This window comes from Gobio gobio (genome assembly GCF_949357685.1).
Source record: "Gobio gobio genome assembly, chromosome: 18".
NCBI lineage: Eukaryota > Metazoa > Chordata > Actinopteri > Cypriniformes > Gobionidae > Gobio > Gobio gobio.
In genome coordinates, this window is record NC_137111.1 from 43,601,641 (window position 1) to 43,619,605 (window position 17,965).

The window sequence follows — 17,965 nt, forward strand, 5'->3', positions numbered from 1 at the left end:
TCACCATACATTTTTTGGACATAAAAATGCATTTTAAAACTCTTTTGCTTAAAATTATTATTTTTTATCTAAAAAATTCTTATTTGTCATTGACCCATTAACATATTTTAATAACAGCATATTTATTGATCAAAAATGAATTATTTTATTCATCAAAATAAACAGAAAATAGTTCAAACTTTGCTAAAGTGATTGTTTTGAACAAGTATAAACTTAGACATTATTAAAAACATATTATTTTGGTGAAAGTATTTGTATCAATACTGTGTGCCTTTTGCCCCATGTGTGGGGTAAAATGCCCCCCCCCCCCCCCCCCCCCTCGATACCTCATACATTTTTAAGATTTTTAAATAAAATAAACAACTTTTATGATTTTATTTTCTCACAAAATCTGTTGCTCCATAAATGTTCAATACAAACATATATATATATATATTCTGTACATCATACACTATAGGAGTAGTGAAAAGCACATTTCTCTTGCCTTTAGCCCCTAAATTATGTTTTAAAACTGAGGTTAAACCACTGGAGTCGTTTATGATGTGACGTGTTAATGATTTAGATTTCAGCTTTATTTCAATTAACGAAAACTTGTTTTTTTTTTATTTAACAACACCGAATGACATGTATGAAGTAAGCTATCCGCGTATGTCATCTTAGATAGGCCTATAAGCGTTTATAAAATCTTGTTTACTATGACATGCGAGACTACAAATAGGCTAAACGCTATTTTATCTGGCTCTTTAAACAACGAAGAACACTGGGAGACATTTTCCATTCATATTTAAAGTGTTGTTTCTGTTTTGCATATGTTTTCCCTGGTCTCTACAGGATCTGAACCGCTACTGATGTTTGCTGCCTTGTGTTTTTCACTCTCTCTCCTTCTCACGCGTTTCTCTGTGTGTGTGTGTGTGTGTGTGTGTGTGTGTGTGTGTGTGTGTGTGTGTGTGTGTGTGTGCTTTCCTCCAAAGACTCGCTGAGTCTCGCACTAACCCCCAGGTGCTGGACATTGGGGTAAACCCTCAGGACTTCAACCCTGAAGAGTGCTTGTCGCCTAGCAACTGGGACAAAGCCGACGCCGAGGCTGCCGACGCCGAGGACGCGTTCGGATTCTGATCGACGGCTCGCGAGAGGAGGAACGAGCTGATGAAACTTCACTGGGCTCGAGCTCGCGGCTGCTCTGCCTAATGGCGCCCTCTGGTGGCCGTCGCTGATACCGCGTCCCGGGCGGTTTGGCAAACGTGATGACTTCCAACAAAAGCACAGACCAAAGCAATACAGTATAAACCTTTTTTTCCCCACCAATTTATTGTACATTTATATTTTCTGTTACTTCCTATGTTACTTTCTTTTATTATTTTTTTTATTGTAGGTGTACGAATATAACATGTATGTAATATGATATCATATTTGGTCATTTATTATTATTATTATTATTATATTTTTTTTAATGGATTTGATTGCCGAGGCTAGCTTTGCGAATCTATGCAGTCGAATGTCAGAATATAAATGAGGATTTATATGCATACTAAAGAGCAGAGGTGGACAGTAACTAAGTACATTTACTTGAGTACTGTACTTAAGTACACTTTTTGAGTATCTGTACTTTCCTTGAGTAGAATTTTTCTGGAAACTTATGACTTCACTACATTTGAATGAAAAATATCGTACTTTTTACTCCACTACATTTCTATCAAGGCCATCGAAGTAGAAAGTCGTAGCCGCTTTGAAAGTATAGTGGATGATTTGTTTTCTTCTTTAAAATTTTTGGTTTTTTTTGCAGACAGCCTATCAGTAATCACTCTAGTAGGATCACATGAAGTCCAATGATTTCCAAGTATTTTTTGAACACCAATCAATTGATGTCAAAATAGAAGGCGGCAGTTCCCAGACGCAACCATAGTCATACTTAAAAGTTAAAATTCAGAAGAGCAGACGAGGATAAGTCTGAAAGAGTGCACACAGAAAGCTGCCTCTCAGACGCCAGACCACAAGTACTGAATTTTAGTCTATTGAATCTACTAAAATCTTATTATAGTCAATTAAAACTAAAACCATTCAGATGCCTAAAAGGTTAAAGTCAAAAGACTATGACTAAAACTAAATCCAAATGTGCAGTCAAAATGAACACTGGTATGAAGTATGGTTTCATCAAATGATTTTTATAGATTTATCCGCCAAGTTGCCATAGCCTTGTGGATACAGCGCTAACGCATAGGTAACGTTCGACAATGATGTTAGTTAGCATGCATAAACGTAGTTGGGCTAATAATGTCCTTTCAGAAATATGTGTTTACATAATCCTGTTAAATAAACACAATGTAGAAACCTTTCTTTTCTAGTATGATTTTGACTTTGATAAGAGCTTTGTAACTTTTAAACAAGAATTTAAAGGAGTTCAAGGTATGCTAGCATGTCAGATGGAGCATGACTGGCTTAAACCACCATGATGGAACAGCGTGCATTCATACAACAATGCAACAATAATAAAATAATGCGTTTACTTTTACTTTTGATAGTTAAGTACTTTTAAAAGCAAGTACTTCTGTACTTTTACTTAAGTAAAAATCTATCTTTACAACTTTCATTTGTAATGGAGTAATATTTAACCAATAGTACTTTTACTTTTACTCAAGTAATGGAGTTGTGTACTTTGTCCACCTCTGCTAAAGAGATAAATGTCATGTTTGAGGTTTGTGTGAAGTGGGATTGCTTTTTTTAAAGCTCTGAAGTGGTGAAGGTTTTGTCTATGTGAGTTGTCTGCCCTCAAGATGAATAAAAAATGACTAAATGAACAGCATACATTATAAGAAAAGGCAGGGTATTTGTACGAGACAATCTTATTTTTTTCTATGAAAATGTATTTTTGCACTGCGTCTATTTCTTAAGCTCATGATTTCATTTCTGCTTATGCTTTTCAAACACATGCCTGCTGTTTGTTCATTTTTCATCAGGTCATCTTGTCTACCCATCCAATAAAGTACAGTGAAGGTGTCATATCGTAATATCATCATGGTATTATAAGGACTTTAAAGAAAATCATGGTATTATCATCATGGTCGTGTCTAAATAAAGCAAAACCATTGGATTTTTATGTTGTGTTTTAACGGAAACCCCAATTTTGTAGCATTACATGTATTCCTCTGCCCAAAAATATAGCTGAATTTATTTATGACAGGTACAGAAATATGCTATTTTCTCATCAACTTGCTTATGCTGAAATATAAACATCATAAACAAGCAACAAACTGCTGTTTAACAGCGGAGTGGATTGTTTGAAAGAAAAATGCAGGCGGTTCTTTTATAGTTTACATTGATGCTTGTCTTTGTATTTAGACTTCATAAGGGGAATGTTATAACACCTCAGTGTTAGTTTCTGTTTGCAGTAATCATTTCATGTTCATGAATTAAAACTGTGATACAAGTTCTTTGTGTTGATTACAGTCTATGGTTTTGACATATCTATATGCAGTGCTGTTATGATGTGGACCTATTGGTAATTAGTCCAAGACTCCAAATAATAGTTTTTATTAAAGAATGGTTTTAGTTCAAAGTTTGCCATTAGCTCAAAGAGGGTGTTGTCACATAGTTTTCACGAGCCATTTATTAATATTCATAACAGATTGTATTTGATGAAGCACCAATCACGTAAACTAATTAAATATATATATATATTAAACAGTAGCACATGGGATAGAAAGCATTTTAACTAAAAAAATTACACAATTCGCCGTTAATTATTCGTCTGGTCTGTCAAGCAAAGCGCCAATTTACCAATGTCTATCTTTTAGCCAATCACTGGTCGATCTTCGCCTTACGACATTAATATTAATGAGTTCCACGTTTTCAACAGTAGGGGTAACAAATCCAGATTATTATATTTTTTATATATGAATATAGTAATGCTAATTGTCTTCACTTACGTATATTTATATACTATTTTGAATAGTGTGAGAGTGAATACTTTGTTTTAGCCAAACAGTAGGAGAACTGAACTGACCGACCCCGCGCATTACGTAATTAATATTCATGAGTTCCACGTTTTCACCAGTAGGGATAATACATTACTATATTTATATATATACATTATATTATAAGGTTAATTGTCTTCACTTACGTATATTTACGTACTATTTTAAATAATCTGAAAGTGAATAAAATTCATAAAGTCAAAAAATCACATGCTCTGCTTTCCAACCAATCATAAGACGAGGTGCGGCTGAGCGGTTATAAATATCAGGTGTAAACCGCGCTGTGAAAGTTCAGTTGATGATGGATGTAATTCTACGGCAAATTAATTAACATTTCAAAACAGAAGCTCTCTCGACAGGTAAAATTTGTTGTAACCCACACTTAATTGTTGGCTTTGTAGTTATTTTTTTGCGGGTTTAACAACTTAAACCGTGTGCGTGGCACACAATTCGCCAAAAGCTACTTTTATGGTGTTCGAAACGATGGTCGGTTGTTTTCAAGCGTCTCGTGCACAGATCTATTTCAACCAATTAGTTTCAATAACATGAATATCTGTTTGACGTGATGCTTTTCTTTGTTTGCATAAGAATGGAATATTAAATATGCATCAAAACGACGAATTTGATTTATGGCTCCATGCAATCAAAATGGACACTCGTCTAATCCACTGATAACAAACATTATTCTTTCTTAGGTTCATGCACTTTCCTGCTTTGATCAAACTGACCAGACACCACTTCTTCCTCTTCCAATCGTGAATAATAACAATGTTTAATGGAGATTCCCCTCTTCACTTAAAGCCATTATCAGTATATTCCCATATGGTGTGCACTAATCAGCAGCACAATGGCAGCAGCCCTGTGTATAACATACAAGTGCACATCTCCAATAATGAAGCCAGAGGACAGAAGAGACGACTTACTGATCCAAGTCTTGATGAGATCTGCGAGACCCCCCTGAAAAGGCCGTGCTTCACTAGAACATACTCCCAAGATCTTGGGTATTGTTCCTCGGACTTCCTGTCCAGAGTGCAGGGATCCACACCTCTACAGCCACTGGTCATTACAAAGGATGTCACACCACCTCGGTCAAAGGTCAATCAACCTGTGACCCCTGTCATGTCCACCCCTCTGTCCAAATGCAAACATAACCATATAGATCCAGACCGGGAGAGTCTTCCCTCCCCGATACCGGTTCTGAAATGGGACAGAGAGGTTTCCTCTGCTGAGATAAAACTGTGTGCATTTCTGAACTCCAGTGCTCGCTGTTCTGTTCCTTCAGTTGGCTCTCAGGGAACTGGGAAGGGTGAGGTCTTGCAGCACGATTTTCTCTTATTTCATGAATCAGAGTCTCAAAGTGCGCCCCTAGAATCATCCATCCCATTGGAAGAGGAAGAGGTGGTGTCGGTTAGCCAACAGGCAGACCCTGAGGTGAGCGATGGAGGCAGAAATGAAGCCAGCGCCTCTGAGAGCTTCGAGAGTACGCTGCCCCTTCAGGTCCAGGTTTGAGCTCCATCTTTTATTTACTTATAGCATTTTTACTGGCTTCTGTCATTTATTTACTGTCCCTGATGTTGTTTCAGACCTGTTTGCTTTTATTTTGGAACATAAAATTAGTATATAGGGTTAGTTCACTCAAAAATTTAAATTGTCATTTACTCCACCCTCATGTTGTTCCAAACCTGTATGAATTTCTTTTGTTAAACTCAAAAAAAGATATTTTGAAGAATGTCAGTAACCAATCAATTGACGGCCCCCATTTACTTCCATAGTAGGGAAAAAATACTATGGAAGTCAATGGGTGCCGTTTACCAACACCCTTTAAAACATCATCTTTTGTGTTAATATTGGCAACAAAGCCAATTACAAAAATGTTAAAGCTAAAAAACTAAATAAAAAAAAACCCTTAAAAATAGTTGGTAACACTTAAAGGCACAATAACTAAGATTTTGGGGTTTAAATATCCAGAAACCACTAGAACAATGTTATGTATGTGGACTTGTGTACGTACATTTATCCCAAAATTTTCCATCCAGAGAAATGTTTAATTCCAATTCCAGTTTTAACCAGGACATGGACCGTGTCTGTAGCCTGGCTCCGCCCTCCTATGCACTTCCGCTCAACGTTCATTTTGGGATTGTGATATATTCTCTGGTTTTCTCCGGTCAAATTTTAACCCGTCCAATCAGCGAACAGAGGGAGTGGCTGAGAAGGATGATGTTGATGTCGTGCACTAGTTTGAGATGACATGCGTCACGACCAAACGTTAGCGATTGGTTATAGCAGATCCAGAGTGGCTCTGGGCAGATCCAATAGTTTTACGCTTCAACAGAGAGCCCGCCTTCAAGGAAGTAAACGCTTGTCAATCCATATTTTTCCACGTGTTGTCACGCTTATAGGAACGCCCACCTGGAGGGCAAAACAAGGCTCTCCTCCATTACCAGCTAGTCATTTTTACCAGGTTTGTAGTCAGTATTAATGCAGTAAGTTAGTGATATTAAAATACCAAATTCAATATACACCTTATTGATGTTGCATACTTTGTACAGGAAAGCAGATGAACAGAGAATATTAGTGCAACACGAGGTTTCTCTTTAGGTGTTTTCCCCATCAAAACCCATTATAAAGAAAACGCGTTGCGTTCATATTCTTGCCTCATCTACTCGCCTGTATATAGTATTGCATCATCAAAAAGGTGTAAACTGAATTTGATCTTTTAATTTCACTGTTTTAGTACATTACAGCACATGGGTGGGCTGCACTAAGGATTCTTTAGCCTGTCTTCAGTTCACCTCCGTCTGCGGCTTGATCTGCTCTATAACGTTGTACTGCGTAATTTATCTGTGTTTAAAATGAAGTGGTGCAACAACTCGATTTAAAATAAAACCCATATCAGCAAATCCTTTAAACTTTGCTTCATTTAATCCTTATTGGTACAACTCACCCTATAGTGTTTTTCACGTTAAGCGTTTTAAAAACGCCCCGCTGTTTTCAGTGACTGAAATACTGCAGCAGGTGCTGTATATGGACCATAAGTGCCCAAAACGTGCATCATATTTTTGTTTTAAGATGGAAATTTGACAGGCTTGTGGAGTTCTATGGTGGTTTTGCCCTCCAAGGCTCCGCGACAGTCACATGACTGAAAACTATGGGTGGAGAGTGGCCAAACTCTCTGTACAAATGAAATGAATGAGAGTCTGGTAAGAACCAGGCTACCGTGTCTGTGTGTCGCCTATCTATTACATCATACCAGCGTTACCCTCGATTTCGTTTTATTTTGAAGAAACACCAAAGACGCTTTAATATATTATGCGTTTTATTAGACAGGTGAGCGACTGTTTGGATGCATTCATCGACATAAACTAATCATTGCTATATAGCTCAACACAGTTAGTCTTATTGTTTAAATCTGGTTTTCTTGATTTCATTTCTTTGAAATGGGCAAAGAGGCGGGACGTGGCTGGAGCTGAGGTGACGTGATGACTAACAGATAAATGGCTATTCATCTGTCACTCAAAGTGGCCACGCCCTTAATTATGCAGAACTTTAAGGCTTTATATAAGTGCTTAAGTGCTCGTCTGCAGCATACTAAAAGCTCAGCGAAATCGCTGCATCATCAAGCTACGCCTTTTTGAATAAGTGACCTTGAAAAAAGACATTGTGACTTTAATAAGGTTCCAATAGTTAAATGCATTAGTTAACACGAACTAGCAATGAAAAACACTTTTTAGTAATTCTAGTTTACTTATGCATTATTAAAATCAAGATGTATCGGTCAATATTATTTTAAAAGATCTGAGGTAACATGAACTAACAATGTACAGCTATACTTTTATTAACAACGGTATAAAATATGAGAAATACTGTAACGGTTGTATTTCTCATTGTTAATGTTAGCTAATGCTAACATTAACGATGAGTATACATCTTCACGACCAATCGCTTATTGTACCCCCAAGTTGTAAGTCGCTTTTTGGATAAAAGCGTCTGCTAAATGCATAAATGTAAATGTCTAATGCATTAACTAAAAGCCAACCCAGGTGAAAGACGTACTATTACATGTATTAAAATGCATTGTTGTATATTTGTATTGTACTAAAAACATACTCAAGTACATTTTTAATGCATTTAATAGGATTTATTTTTCACCTGGGAAATATATTATATTTTATGTCTTGTGAGGAACAGATCAAATTTAAATCAGTATTCACAGAGAGACTTAACCTCAGCTGCAGCTCTCAAATCTCATTCATGAATATAACTACACGCATTCAAAGTCAAGTCACATTTATTGAAATAGTACTTTATACATTACAGATTTCAAACAGCTTCACAGTGATAAACAAGAACATATCAGTAACACAGCAAGTTCTTCAGTTATGAAATAAATACAATTTCAGCTAAAAAAAACAATAGTGTCAGTATTCAGCTCAATATAGGTCGTGTTGATTCAGTTTAGTTTTATAAATGTGTCAGTAGCCGGGTTTCCATCCAAACGTAAAGCGAATCTTTTCAGAGTTCGCAAAAAACAAAAAAAAAACAAATGCGAATTAGGTGCGTTTCCATCAAGTTGTTTGTGTGGGTGATGGTGGTATTGGTAACCTAGTAACCAACAGTAAATAAAACTCCCAAGCTTAACCTTAAAGGGATAGTTCACCCAAAAATGAAAATTAGCCCATAATTTACTCACCCTCAAGTCATCCTAGGTGTATATGACAGTCCTTCCAGAAAAATGCGGCTTTTTTTTGTGATTGTTGCGGGCAAAAATCCTTGATTATGCGGCACGTTTTCTTAAAAAATGCGATGAAAAATGCGGGATATTTATGCAATTTTATGCGATAAAATTGCGGGAACTTGCAAAAACTGCGGTTTGATGAGAAAGAGAAAAAAAGCACTACATCACAGAAAGTGCTGGAATATTTAAGTTCTCATCTTGTTTTATTGAAGACCTTAATAATGGCTCAAATTTACAAAACATTTAGTCAATCAAGTTCTGTAGCTTTACAAAAGGAATATGCTACAACTTCTGAAAAAATTAATAAATAACTTCCTGTTTTACAGATGTCGCTATACAAAACAGACATTTGAGTGCTTCCAATGCACAAAGTGCAATCTCTTAAAGGGTTAGTTCACCTAAAAATGAAAATTCTGTCATTAATGACTTCCCTTTATGTTGTTGGACACAAATTAAGATATTTTAGTTGAATTCCGATGGCTCAGAAAGGCCTCCATTGGCACAATGAACACTCTCAAGACCCATAAAAGGTAGCCTACTAAAGACGTCGTTACAAAGTCCATCTCACTACAGTGGTTCTACAATAACTTTATGAAGCGACGATAATAGTTATTGTGTGCAAAAAAAACTAAATAACGACTTGTATATTGATGACTGATTTCAAAACACAGCATCATGATGCTATGAATCATCGAGTCGATTCATGAGTCGGATCGCGTGTCAAACTGCTGAAATCGAAATACGTGACTTTGGCGATCCAACCCGCTGAATCGACTCATTGATTCATAACGCTTCAAACCGCTGAATCAACTCATTGATTCATAATGCTTCAAACCGCTGAATCGACTCATTGATTCATAACGCTTCAAAGCTTCATGGTGCTGTGTTTTGAAATCAGTCAGCACACAGGGAAACTGCTTTGCTCTTTTGCTGTTATTTTTGTTGGCCAATGGGAGTTTGTGCTTCATCCTGGTTTCACCGGTATCTATGGTTTCTCCACGGGGTTTGAAGCTTTTCGATGACGTTCGCGTCGGGTAGTCACGTCACTTCAAAACGTTCCCATGGCAATAGGCGGAAATGGCGGCTCTTGTGTGAAGTAAACGAAAATGTTTCAACTTTCTGCTAATATATATGACTTTTTTTGCAACGAAAATGCGGGGATTATGAAATCATGATAGCCCCGCATATTTTGCACATGGAAATAGGCAATTTATGCGGCGAAAGTGCGGCGTATTTGAAAAAATGCGGCCCCCGCATGAATATGCGGACTTTGGCTGATTATGCGTTAAATCACGCGATCGCATAATCGCGTTTTTCTGGAGGGACTGATATGACATTCTTCTTTCAGACAAATAAAATCTGAGTTATATTACAAAAGTCCTGGCTAATCCAAGCGTTATAATAGCAGTAATAGTTGCTCTGTTTTCTAAGTCCATAAAAAATGCATCTGTCTGTCAAATAACATGCTCCACGCGGCTCTGGGGTGTTAATAAAGGCCTTCTGAAGCGAATTGACGCGTTTGTGTAAGAAAAATATCCATATTTAAAACTTTATAAAGTACATCTGTGTTCAATTTATGGAAAAAGTGTTGAAAGTTCCCCTGCCGATCGAAAGATGTCACGTACGCACTTTTGTAATATTACTCAGATTTTATTCGTCTGAAAGAATAATGTCATATACACCAAGGATGACTTGAGGGTGGGTAAATTATGGGCTAATTTTCATTTTTGGGTGAACTATCCCTTTTTTTGCTAAATTTGGCAGTTCCATTACTCGTTTCTCACTTAAAAACTGTGCATAAAAACAGGCTGATGGAAACAGCTAGTGTTGTAGTCAAGTACTCGAAAGGGAAGAGCTGCGTAAAGAGTATAAAATAATGACAGAATAGTCATGAACTGCCATGTCATGCTACTCAAAAGAAATGTGTACTCCTACTTTTCCATCAAAGTCAAGTCAGAGTTTATTTACAAAGCACTTTTTAAAAACAGCAGGTGTTTGTCAAACTGCTGTAGACGCATAGACTAAAATATCAATAATACAAACAATCACTAACAAAGGAAAATGAAGAAAAATAAAATGCAATTAAACCATAAGAAAGATAGTGTTAAATGCTTTTCCATGTCGTTGTTAAACTGCTTTTTTGCCCACCGAGCAGGTGAAATCTAAAGTGGTGGTTCCGGACAACACGAAGACCAGTGCAGAGGAGTGGGAGAGAAACAAGAAGACATATGTGGACTCGGTGAAGAGACACATGAAAGAGCAGAACGGAGCAGAAAACGGTATCACGCTTTATCAAACACTATATCTGTGTTGTTCCAGGTGTGCCATTTGTGTGTACCAAACCTGTGGTAATAATAGTGCTGTAGGGGATGATGTATTTTTGTAGGCCAAAACCTGGACACTATTTAGCATTTTAACAGTTCCGTTTCCATCATCCCAAAGCCAGTGAATGGGTTTTTGGTTAAAGATTTAGTTCACCTAAAAATGAAAATTCTGTCATTAATTATGTGTCGTTCCAAACCCGTAAGACTTTCGTTAACACAAAGATCTTTTTGATGAAATCCGAGAGCTCTCTGACCCCCTATATACTGCAACGTCATAACCACTTTCAACGCCCCGAAAGGTAGTAAAGACATCATTAAAATAGTCCATGTGACTCCAGTGGTTCAACCTTAATGTTATGAAGCGATGAGAATACTTTGTGTGCAAAAAAACAAAACAAAACTAATGACTTTATTCAACAATTTCTTCTCATCTGTGTCAGACTCCTACGCTGTTCACGTTGTAAACACAGAGTTCTGTGTCAGAATGCTGGCTCACTATTGGCTCGCTCCTGCGGCAGCATCACACGCATGTGCTGTTGTACACACATGAACAGCGTTGGCCAATAGACCTCTCACAACTTCCGTATTTGCGATCGGAAATGTGCAATCGTCGTGATAATCTTCTTCCTCCCCGGTCAGGGCTACATGTAAACAAATGGCCCAAGCAACGAGCAAGTGTGATTGTAGCTTACCGGGCTGTTCTTGTTATTCCCAAAAGCAGCCATATCTGTCATTTCATTCCTTCCCTGTTGATGGTGGAGTTTGACGGAAATGGATTCAGGCTATCCGGCGGGATGAAGGACCAAACTTCCCTGCTCCCTGTGTCCTACAACCCTTTAAACGCAAAGCGGCTTGACACACCTCTGTGGGGAAATATAAAACGAATATTTTTTTTAAAACTGATATTTAACTTGTATACATTACCATTATTAACTGAAATCTATTTAAATGTTTCTCAGGCTGAAGTATTGTTTCACTGACGGAACTACTAAAATAAACATGCATGCTTAAATGGATGTTGCCTCGTGAGTCGTGTATATATTTTTTATTTTCAAAATGTATATTTTATTTAATATAAATAAAATTCACTTTTGCAAAATGCCACCATACATATTGTGAATTTATTTTGTTTTAAAACATAACGTGATGTTAATCAACATTATTTTTTTATATATTGTAAACGTATATTATTATAGATTGTCTTTTTAAAATAAAAACATATCTATAATTTTATTAAAAGTATTGTTGCATGTTAAAAAATAGAATTGTGCACACTGGCTACAGTTCAAAATAGTTTAAACATCACGCAAGTCCGGACAAACGAGATCATCTTGTTCAAGGAAGATGTGTCATGTAACGCTGGTTCTTTATAGCTACGTAATATGATGCTTATGTAAATATGCCTAATTGTTCATTTCCATCAAATGTAATTATTTGGCAAATCTGTTTGCGAAGTTGTGTAGACTCGCTGATCCATTTTCTCTTGCCCGGGTATGCTTTTCTGATGTGTTGACGCTTTACAGGAACTCCGGTTCCACAACGATTACGTATTTCCGTTTTTTGTGAGAGGTCTTTGGTGAGCCGGTGTTCTGACGTAGAACTCTGAAGCATTGCACTGTATTACATTTTTATTTAATTATAATTATTTTAGTTTGTTCTTTGCGCACATTCTCGTCGCTTCATAACATTCAAGGTTGAACCTGTTAATAGGGCTGTACGATTAATCGAATAAACCAAAATTCAGAACCTCTAACCAACGTATTTTTCCCCATGTCGGTTATTTCGGTTTTAGTCACATGACTCTGCCCCGTCAGGCACACAGAGAGATGCAGGAGCAGTTATCTTTGTTTATAGATGCCCAGAATCACTATAGTAACTGCATGTTTTACACAGTTTATACAGGTCAGTTAGTTGGTGTTCTTATAGCCTATGCGCTGACACACAACACACACACACACACACAGACGGCGCGCGCAAGCCCCGAAGCCAGATCGCTTTCACTTTCGCCCTCATAAAGTTTGTCAAGTACATGCGTTTAAAGGCTTGAACATTTAAAGCAATTGTGCACTATTCAAAAACAACAATACGGAAAACTTATCCGAGCCGTATCGCGTCTCTGACAGCGCGCCCTGAAACCTCTTTTCACCTGCGTCCTCACAAAGCTTTGTCATTTGTATGTATTTTAAGGCCTGCCAGTTTGAACATTTAAAGCGATTTTAGACCATCAGATGTGTTATGTTGAACTAATGCCTGATATATTGTGACAAACGAACACTCAGACAGAAGCTCGCACATCACGTGAAGATCGCGCGTAGAAACGCAGCGTCAATGCTGTCCTGTGACTACAGTAAAGTCACTAAAGTAGCTTAGAAACTCAACCATTATAGGCATATATTTTAATACCTTTTGAAGTAAGTACAAACCACAGCTTCATAATGAAGAGAGACGGACAACAAGCAGAAATCTGCCCCATAGACAATAACTGCTGAAAGTGAACCGTTTCCTTCAAATATTTTAAAATCACAAAGAAATTCACTTTTTCATTAGAAAAAAAAATCCACCTTTTTAATAGTAGAAAATATTTACAGTAAAAACCTTATCAGGAACTTACTCAACCTTATGAGGGCAAAAAATGGAAAGCCAAAAAAAAAGCAAAAGCAAAATAATCGTTCATTAATCGTAATCAAGGTAAAATGTTCAATTAATCGAGGTCAAATCGTTACCGCCCTACATGTTAAGTCAGTGTGTTGTCTTATCACCTTTAACCCTATGATTATTCGGGTAGGGTATGGTTAGCCAAATCTAGCCTAAACCATAAAGTACTCCCCCTTCAGCAGGTTGTAGTTCTTCAGGAATGACAGACTCCCCTGTGGTTACAATAGTAACAATAAAAACACTAATTTTTTGTTATTAACACTTATTTCATCCATTCTGTTTAATTATCCGGATGTCCTTCCGCTGTCGCCTACGCTGTTGTCCTCTAGCGCATCTCCCCTTCTTTACTGTAGCCTTCATTACTTTAACCTCCGCTTGTTTTAACACCTTCTCTTCACCCCCGTGCGCCCTATCATTGACCTTAGTTTTTGGTTACAAACATGAAAATCAGGAACTTAATAATTAAGGGTTTTTTTTTTTACAACATAAAGTCAAATGCAGTTGTTTCTTCCCTACATCTATATCGCTAAGTATTTTAGGTACTTTCCACTCATATAAGCATTCAAGCACTTTTATATTTAAGCATATGGCATTATTACCTTAAAAGCAAGCCAATTAATATTTCTTTGAATCGGCTAAATAGCTGTTACAACCCAAAGATGGCTAAGGGCATGAGGGACACAACATAAAATAAATACATATTTTACTTATTATTAACTCTGGAAGACGTTCAGTGGTGCTAGTGCAAAAAGAACACGGGGAAAATTGAGTTTTGAATGAAGGAAATGGGGTAATTTATTCACAATAACATTTATGAAAAATCAACACAGGAGGGTAAAAAAAAACACAAACCGATACCAGGGAGTAGGAATTTTAAACGGGGCTAAAACAAAGAAAATAACAAAACAAAACCCCACACATTACCTACATCCCATTCCCAACTGAACTACTTAACACAATAAAATAAAAAGGAGAAAAAGAAAATCTTCAGCGTCCAAGACGCCCTACATAATCTACACTATCAAACTCAAAACATACAATGATGGCACCCGTTTCTTACCTAGTGTGTTAACAACGCGCTTCCCTAGATGTTGCGAAATGGAAGTCACGTGACATGCTTTCCTGTTCCCTACTCCCTGGTCGGAAAACAATGGAAAATAATAAAGATTCAAGTACCAAACTAACTTGGGGACAAACCACCAAAAGAAAGAAAAAAAAAAAGAACAAATTAACTCCTAAACAAAATCATACTCTTCAAGGAGCAAACAAAAGAATAAATGAGAACAAAAACCAAAACACGCAAAAAGACAAAGCGTGGCGTGGTGTCTGCCCTTTTATCACCACGACGTCCATTCAGGTGTCAGCGTTGTAATGATGACTGACAGCACTCCAGCCAATAGTTTTGCCCTGAGAGGTGATAGCGGAGAAAAGTAAAGGGAAAGAAAAACCAACAGCCATACCCCAAATCCTCTGAGCACGTAACAATAGCAATATCAATATCCAAAACAAACCACTGTAGTCACATGGACCATTTTAACAATGTCTTCACTACCTTTCTGTGCCTTTAAAGTGGTTATGATGTTGCAGACTAGGCTAGGGGGTCAGAAAGCTCTGATTTCCTCAAAAAATCTTCATTTGTGTTCCGAAGATGAGCGAAGGTCTTACAGGTTTGGTACGACATGATGGCGAGTAATTAAAGGTCCCGTTTTTCCTGTGTTTTTGAAGCTTTGATTTTGTTTACAGTGTGCAATATAACATGTGTTCATGTTTCGCGTGTAAAAAAAGTTTTTCACACAATTTACTTGTCTGTATACCGCTGTTTTCACTGTCCTAAAAACGGCCTGATGATTTCCTTGTTCTTTGAAGTCCCTCCTTCAGAAACGCGTAACGAGTTCTGATTGTGCCAGCGGTTCCCGTGTTGTGATTCGACAGCAGCTTAGCACACGTTGCCAGGAAAGGTCACGCCTCTTACCATAACGGGGAGATGCATGCGCTCAATGTTATTGTAAACATGTCTATTACCGTATCAATTTGAGCCACAAAGGTGATTTGACTCCGGGATGAAAATAACAGCGTCTCGACGACATGGCGACAAACACACTCTACAAACGCAACACTTCCTCTTCTCCACGTGGGAGAGCAACAAGACCACGCCCCCTTTTTTGCATATTCTTGTGGGTGGAGGTTAGTCAACAAACTGTTCTACTGACGTCATTAAAGCAGGATGTACAGGGATGTAGTACAAACCGGCCGTTCGCTGTAGGCTTTGAAAGGGAACTTCTGTTAACTTAAAATCTCTCGGTTGGCATTGAACTTTGAGCTTTATAATTTTACAGGTATTATTTATGCTCTAACAGCAACATTACACACTAACTAAAGTTTGAAAAATGGGATCACGAAGAACAGGACCTTTTAATGACAGGATTTTAATATTTGGGTGAACTAACCCTTTAAATGCCTGAAATAAGGTCTGGTTACTGGTTGACAGCCTCGTGGTGTTTACACTCTCACTCTTGCAAACTATTCTAACTTAAAATTTACAACTTTAACCCCTGGTTTCACAGACCAGGCTTAAGCCTAGTCCCAGACTAAAATGCATGTTTGAGCTGTTTTAACTGAAAGCAACTTGTACTGACATAACTTAAAATATGTCAGTGCCATTGTTTTGTCTCAAGATGCACACCAGCAATGTTTTTTTTAAAAGGAACATTTATAAAAGCTACTAAAATGTCCTAATTGAACTAAGGCCTAATCCTGGCTTAATCTAAACCCTGTCTGTGAAACAAGGCCTAAAGATCTAAGATTTTAAATAAAGATTGAAATAGTTTTTGGAAGCTTAAAGGGTTAGTTCACCCAAAAATGAAAATTGTCATTTTGAAGGATGCACACAGCTTATTTTTTTCAAACAGATTTCCAAAGCACTCCCACTATCTGCCATTGGTAGGTGAAACAGATAGTCCCTCCCTGATCTCACACCCCATGTGTCTGTGTCGGCCTGACAAACAGATCATCAGTGTTCACACTTTGAGAAGTCAGACTACTAATGATCACTGTTTTCTCTTCATATCAAAGTTGAGAAAGTGTTTGATATTACAGCAGCATGCTTTCCTCTGCAGAAACACGAGTGTGTTATGAAGTACGCTGTTGATTTAGTGTTGTGACGTCTGTGTTGGCAGGTGCGATCACGGAGCTGCATTCGTTGATGAACTCCATTGCTAATCAGAAAACTCGAAGGAACGACCCACACTGGCAACACCCTTCAGATCTCACACGCAAGTAAATGTCACACAACCTGTCAGGAACATGTTTCACCCCAAAATCAAAAGTTATGTTTTGCCTGTTTTTATGGAGGCCCAAACCTGCAGTACCTAAAAAAAAAATAAAGTAACAGGAAAATAAATAAAGGAATAAATGACTTAAAATGTTACATTTTATATTATATTTAGTCCTAAATGTATTACTTTTTTTCTTTGGTTTATTATTTTCTGTATTTATTATGGCTTTTTATATTCATTTATTTCTCCTTTTTATATATATATATATATATAAAATATATATATATGTATATATATATGTATGTTTTTTTTTTACTGTTTGACAATAGACTTGACAACAGTTTGCATTGACATTTTTCATGACAATTAAAGCCCCACTGAAGTGTCTTGAAACGCGCTGAATCAATCATTGTGTTGACGTAATTTCCACTGAAATGGGAAGACAGGGCGGGTCATATCGATTAGCGCCTCCCCTTTTTAAAATAAATAGCCAATAGCACTTTGTTTACATCACAGCTCTGCCAGAGTCATTGATCTCGGTAAAGCCGCAGTTTCCTCCTAATCTCCTCCCATATCACTTTAAATTACAGCGTTCTGTGCAGAATTCAAATGCGATCCAATGCGTTTTCTGGTCCACGTCAACTCGCTCATATGATCCGCTCTGTGCTGTCGTGTCTCTGGACTGGAGCAGACTGCGCGCTGAATGGGAAACCAGACTTCAGCATCTATTTATAATGTAGGGGACGGGACGCGTTAGATTCTAGAGAGATGAGATGCTGAAGTGCAGAGTGATGTCATCAAAATCGTTTATCTATATTGCCGTAAGTGAGAGGTTTTGAATACTAATATCTTCAAAATGCAAATTTGTCATTGTTTTGGAGCACACTAGCTTATAGATAACAGGCAGGCTAACATTCATACTAAAAGCCATACAATTCAATTTTGATATCATTGGGTTTTAAAGTAGCCTGACAAGCCAGACCCACATCAAGATGTTGGGTCTGG

At 37.4% G+C, this 17,965-nt stretch overlaps 1 protein-coding gene across 1 annotated transcript in view; it reads left to right on the forward strand.

The window, feature by feature from the left end:
- ldlrap1b (low density lipoprotein receptor adaptor protein 1b) overlaps positions 1 to 2,997 on the forward strand; it is a 72,786-nt gene extending 69,789 nt beyond the window's left edge. The window contains exon 9 of the mRNA XM_079842838.1: positions 972 to 2,997. Within this exon, the coding sequence (XP_079698964.1) occupies positions 972 to 1,116 (145 nt within the window). The 3' untranslated portion in view covers positions 1,117 to 2,997. The remainder of the gene's footprint in view (positions 1 to 971) is intronic.
- Positions 2,998 to 17,965: the final 14,968 nt, after the last annotated feature.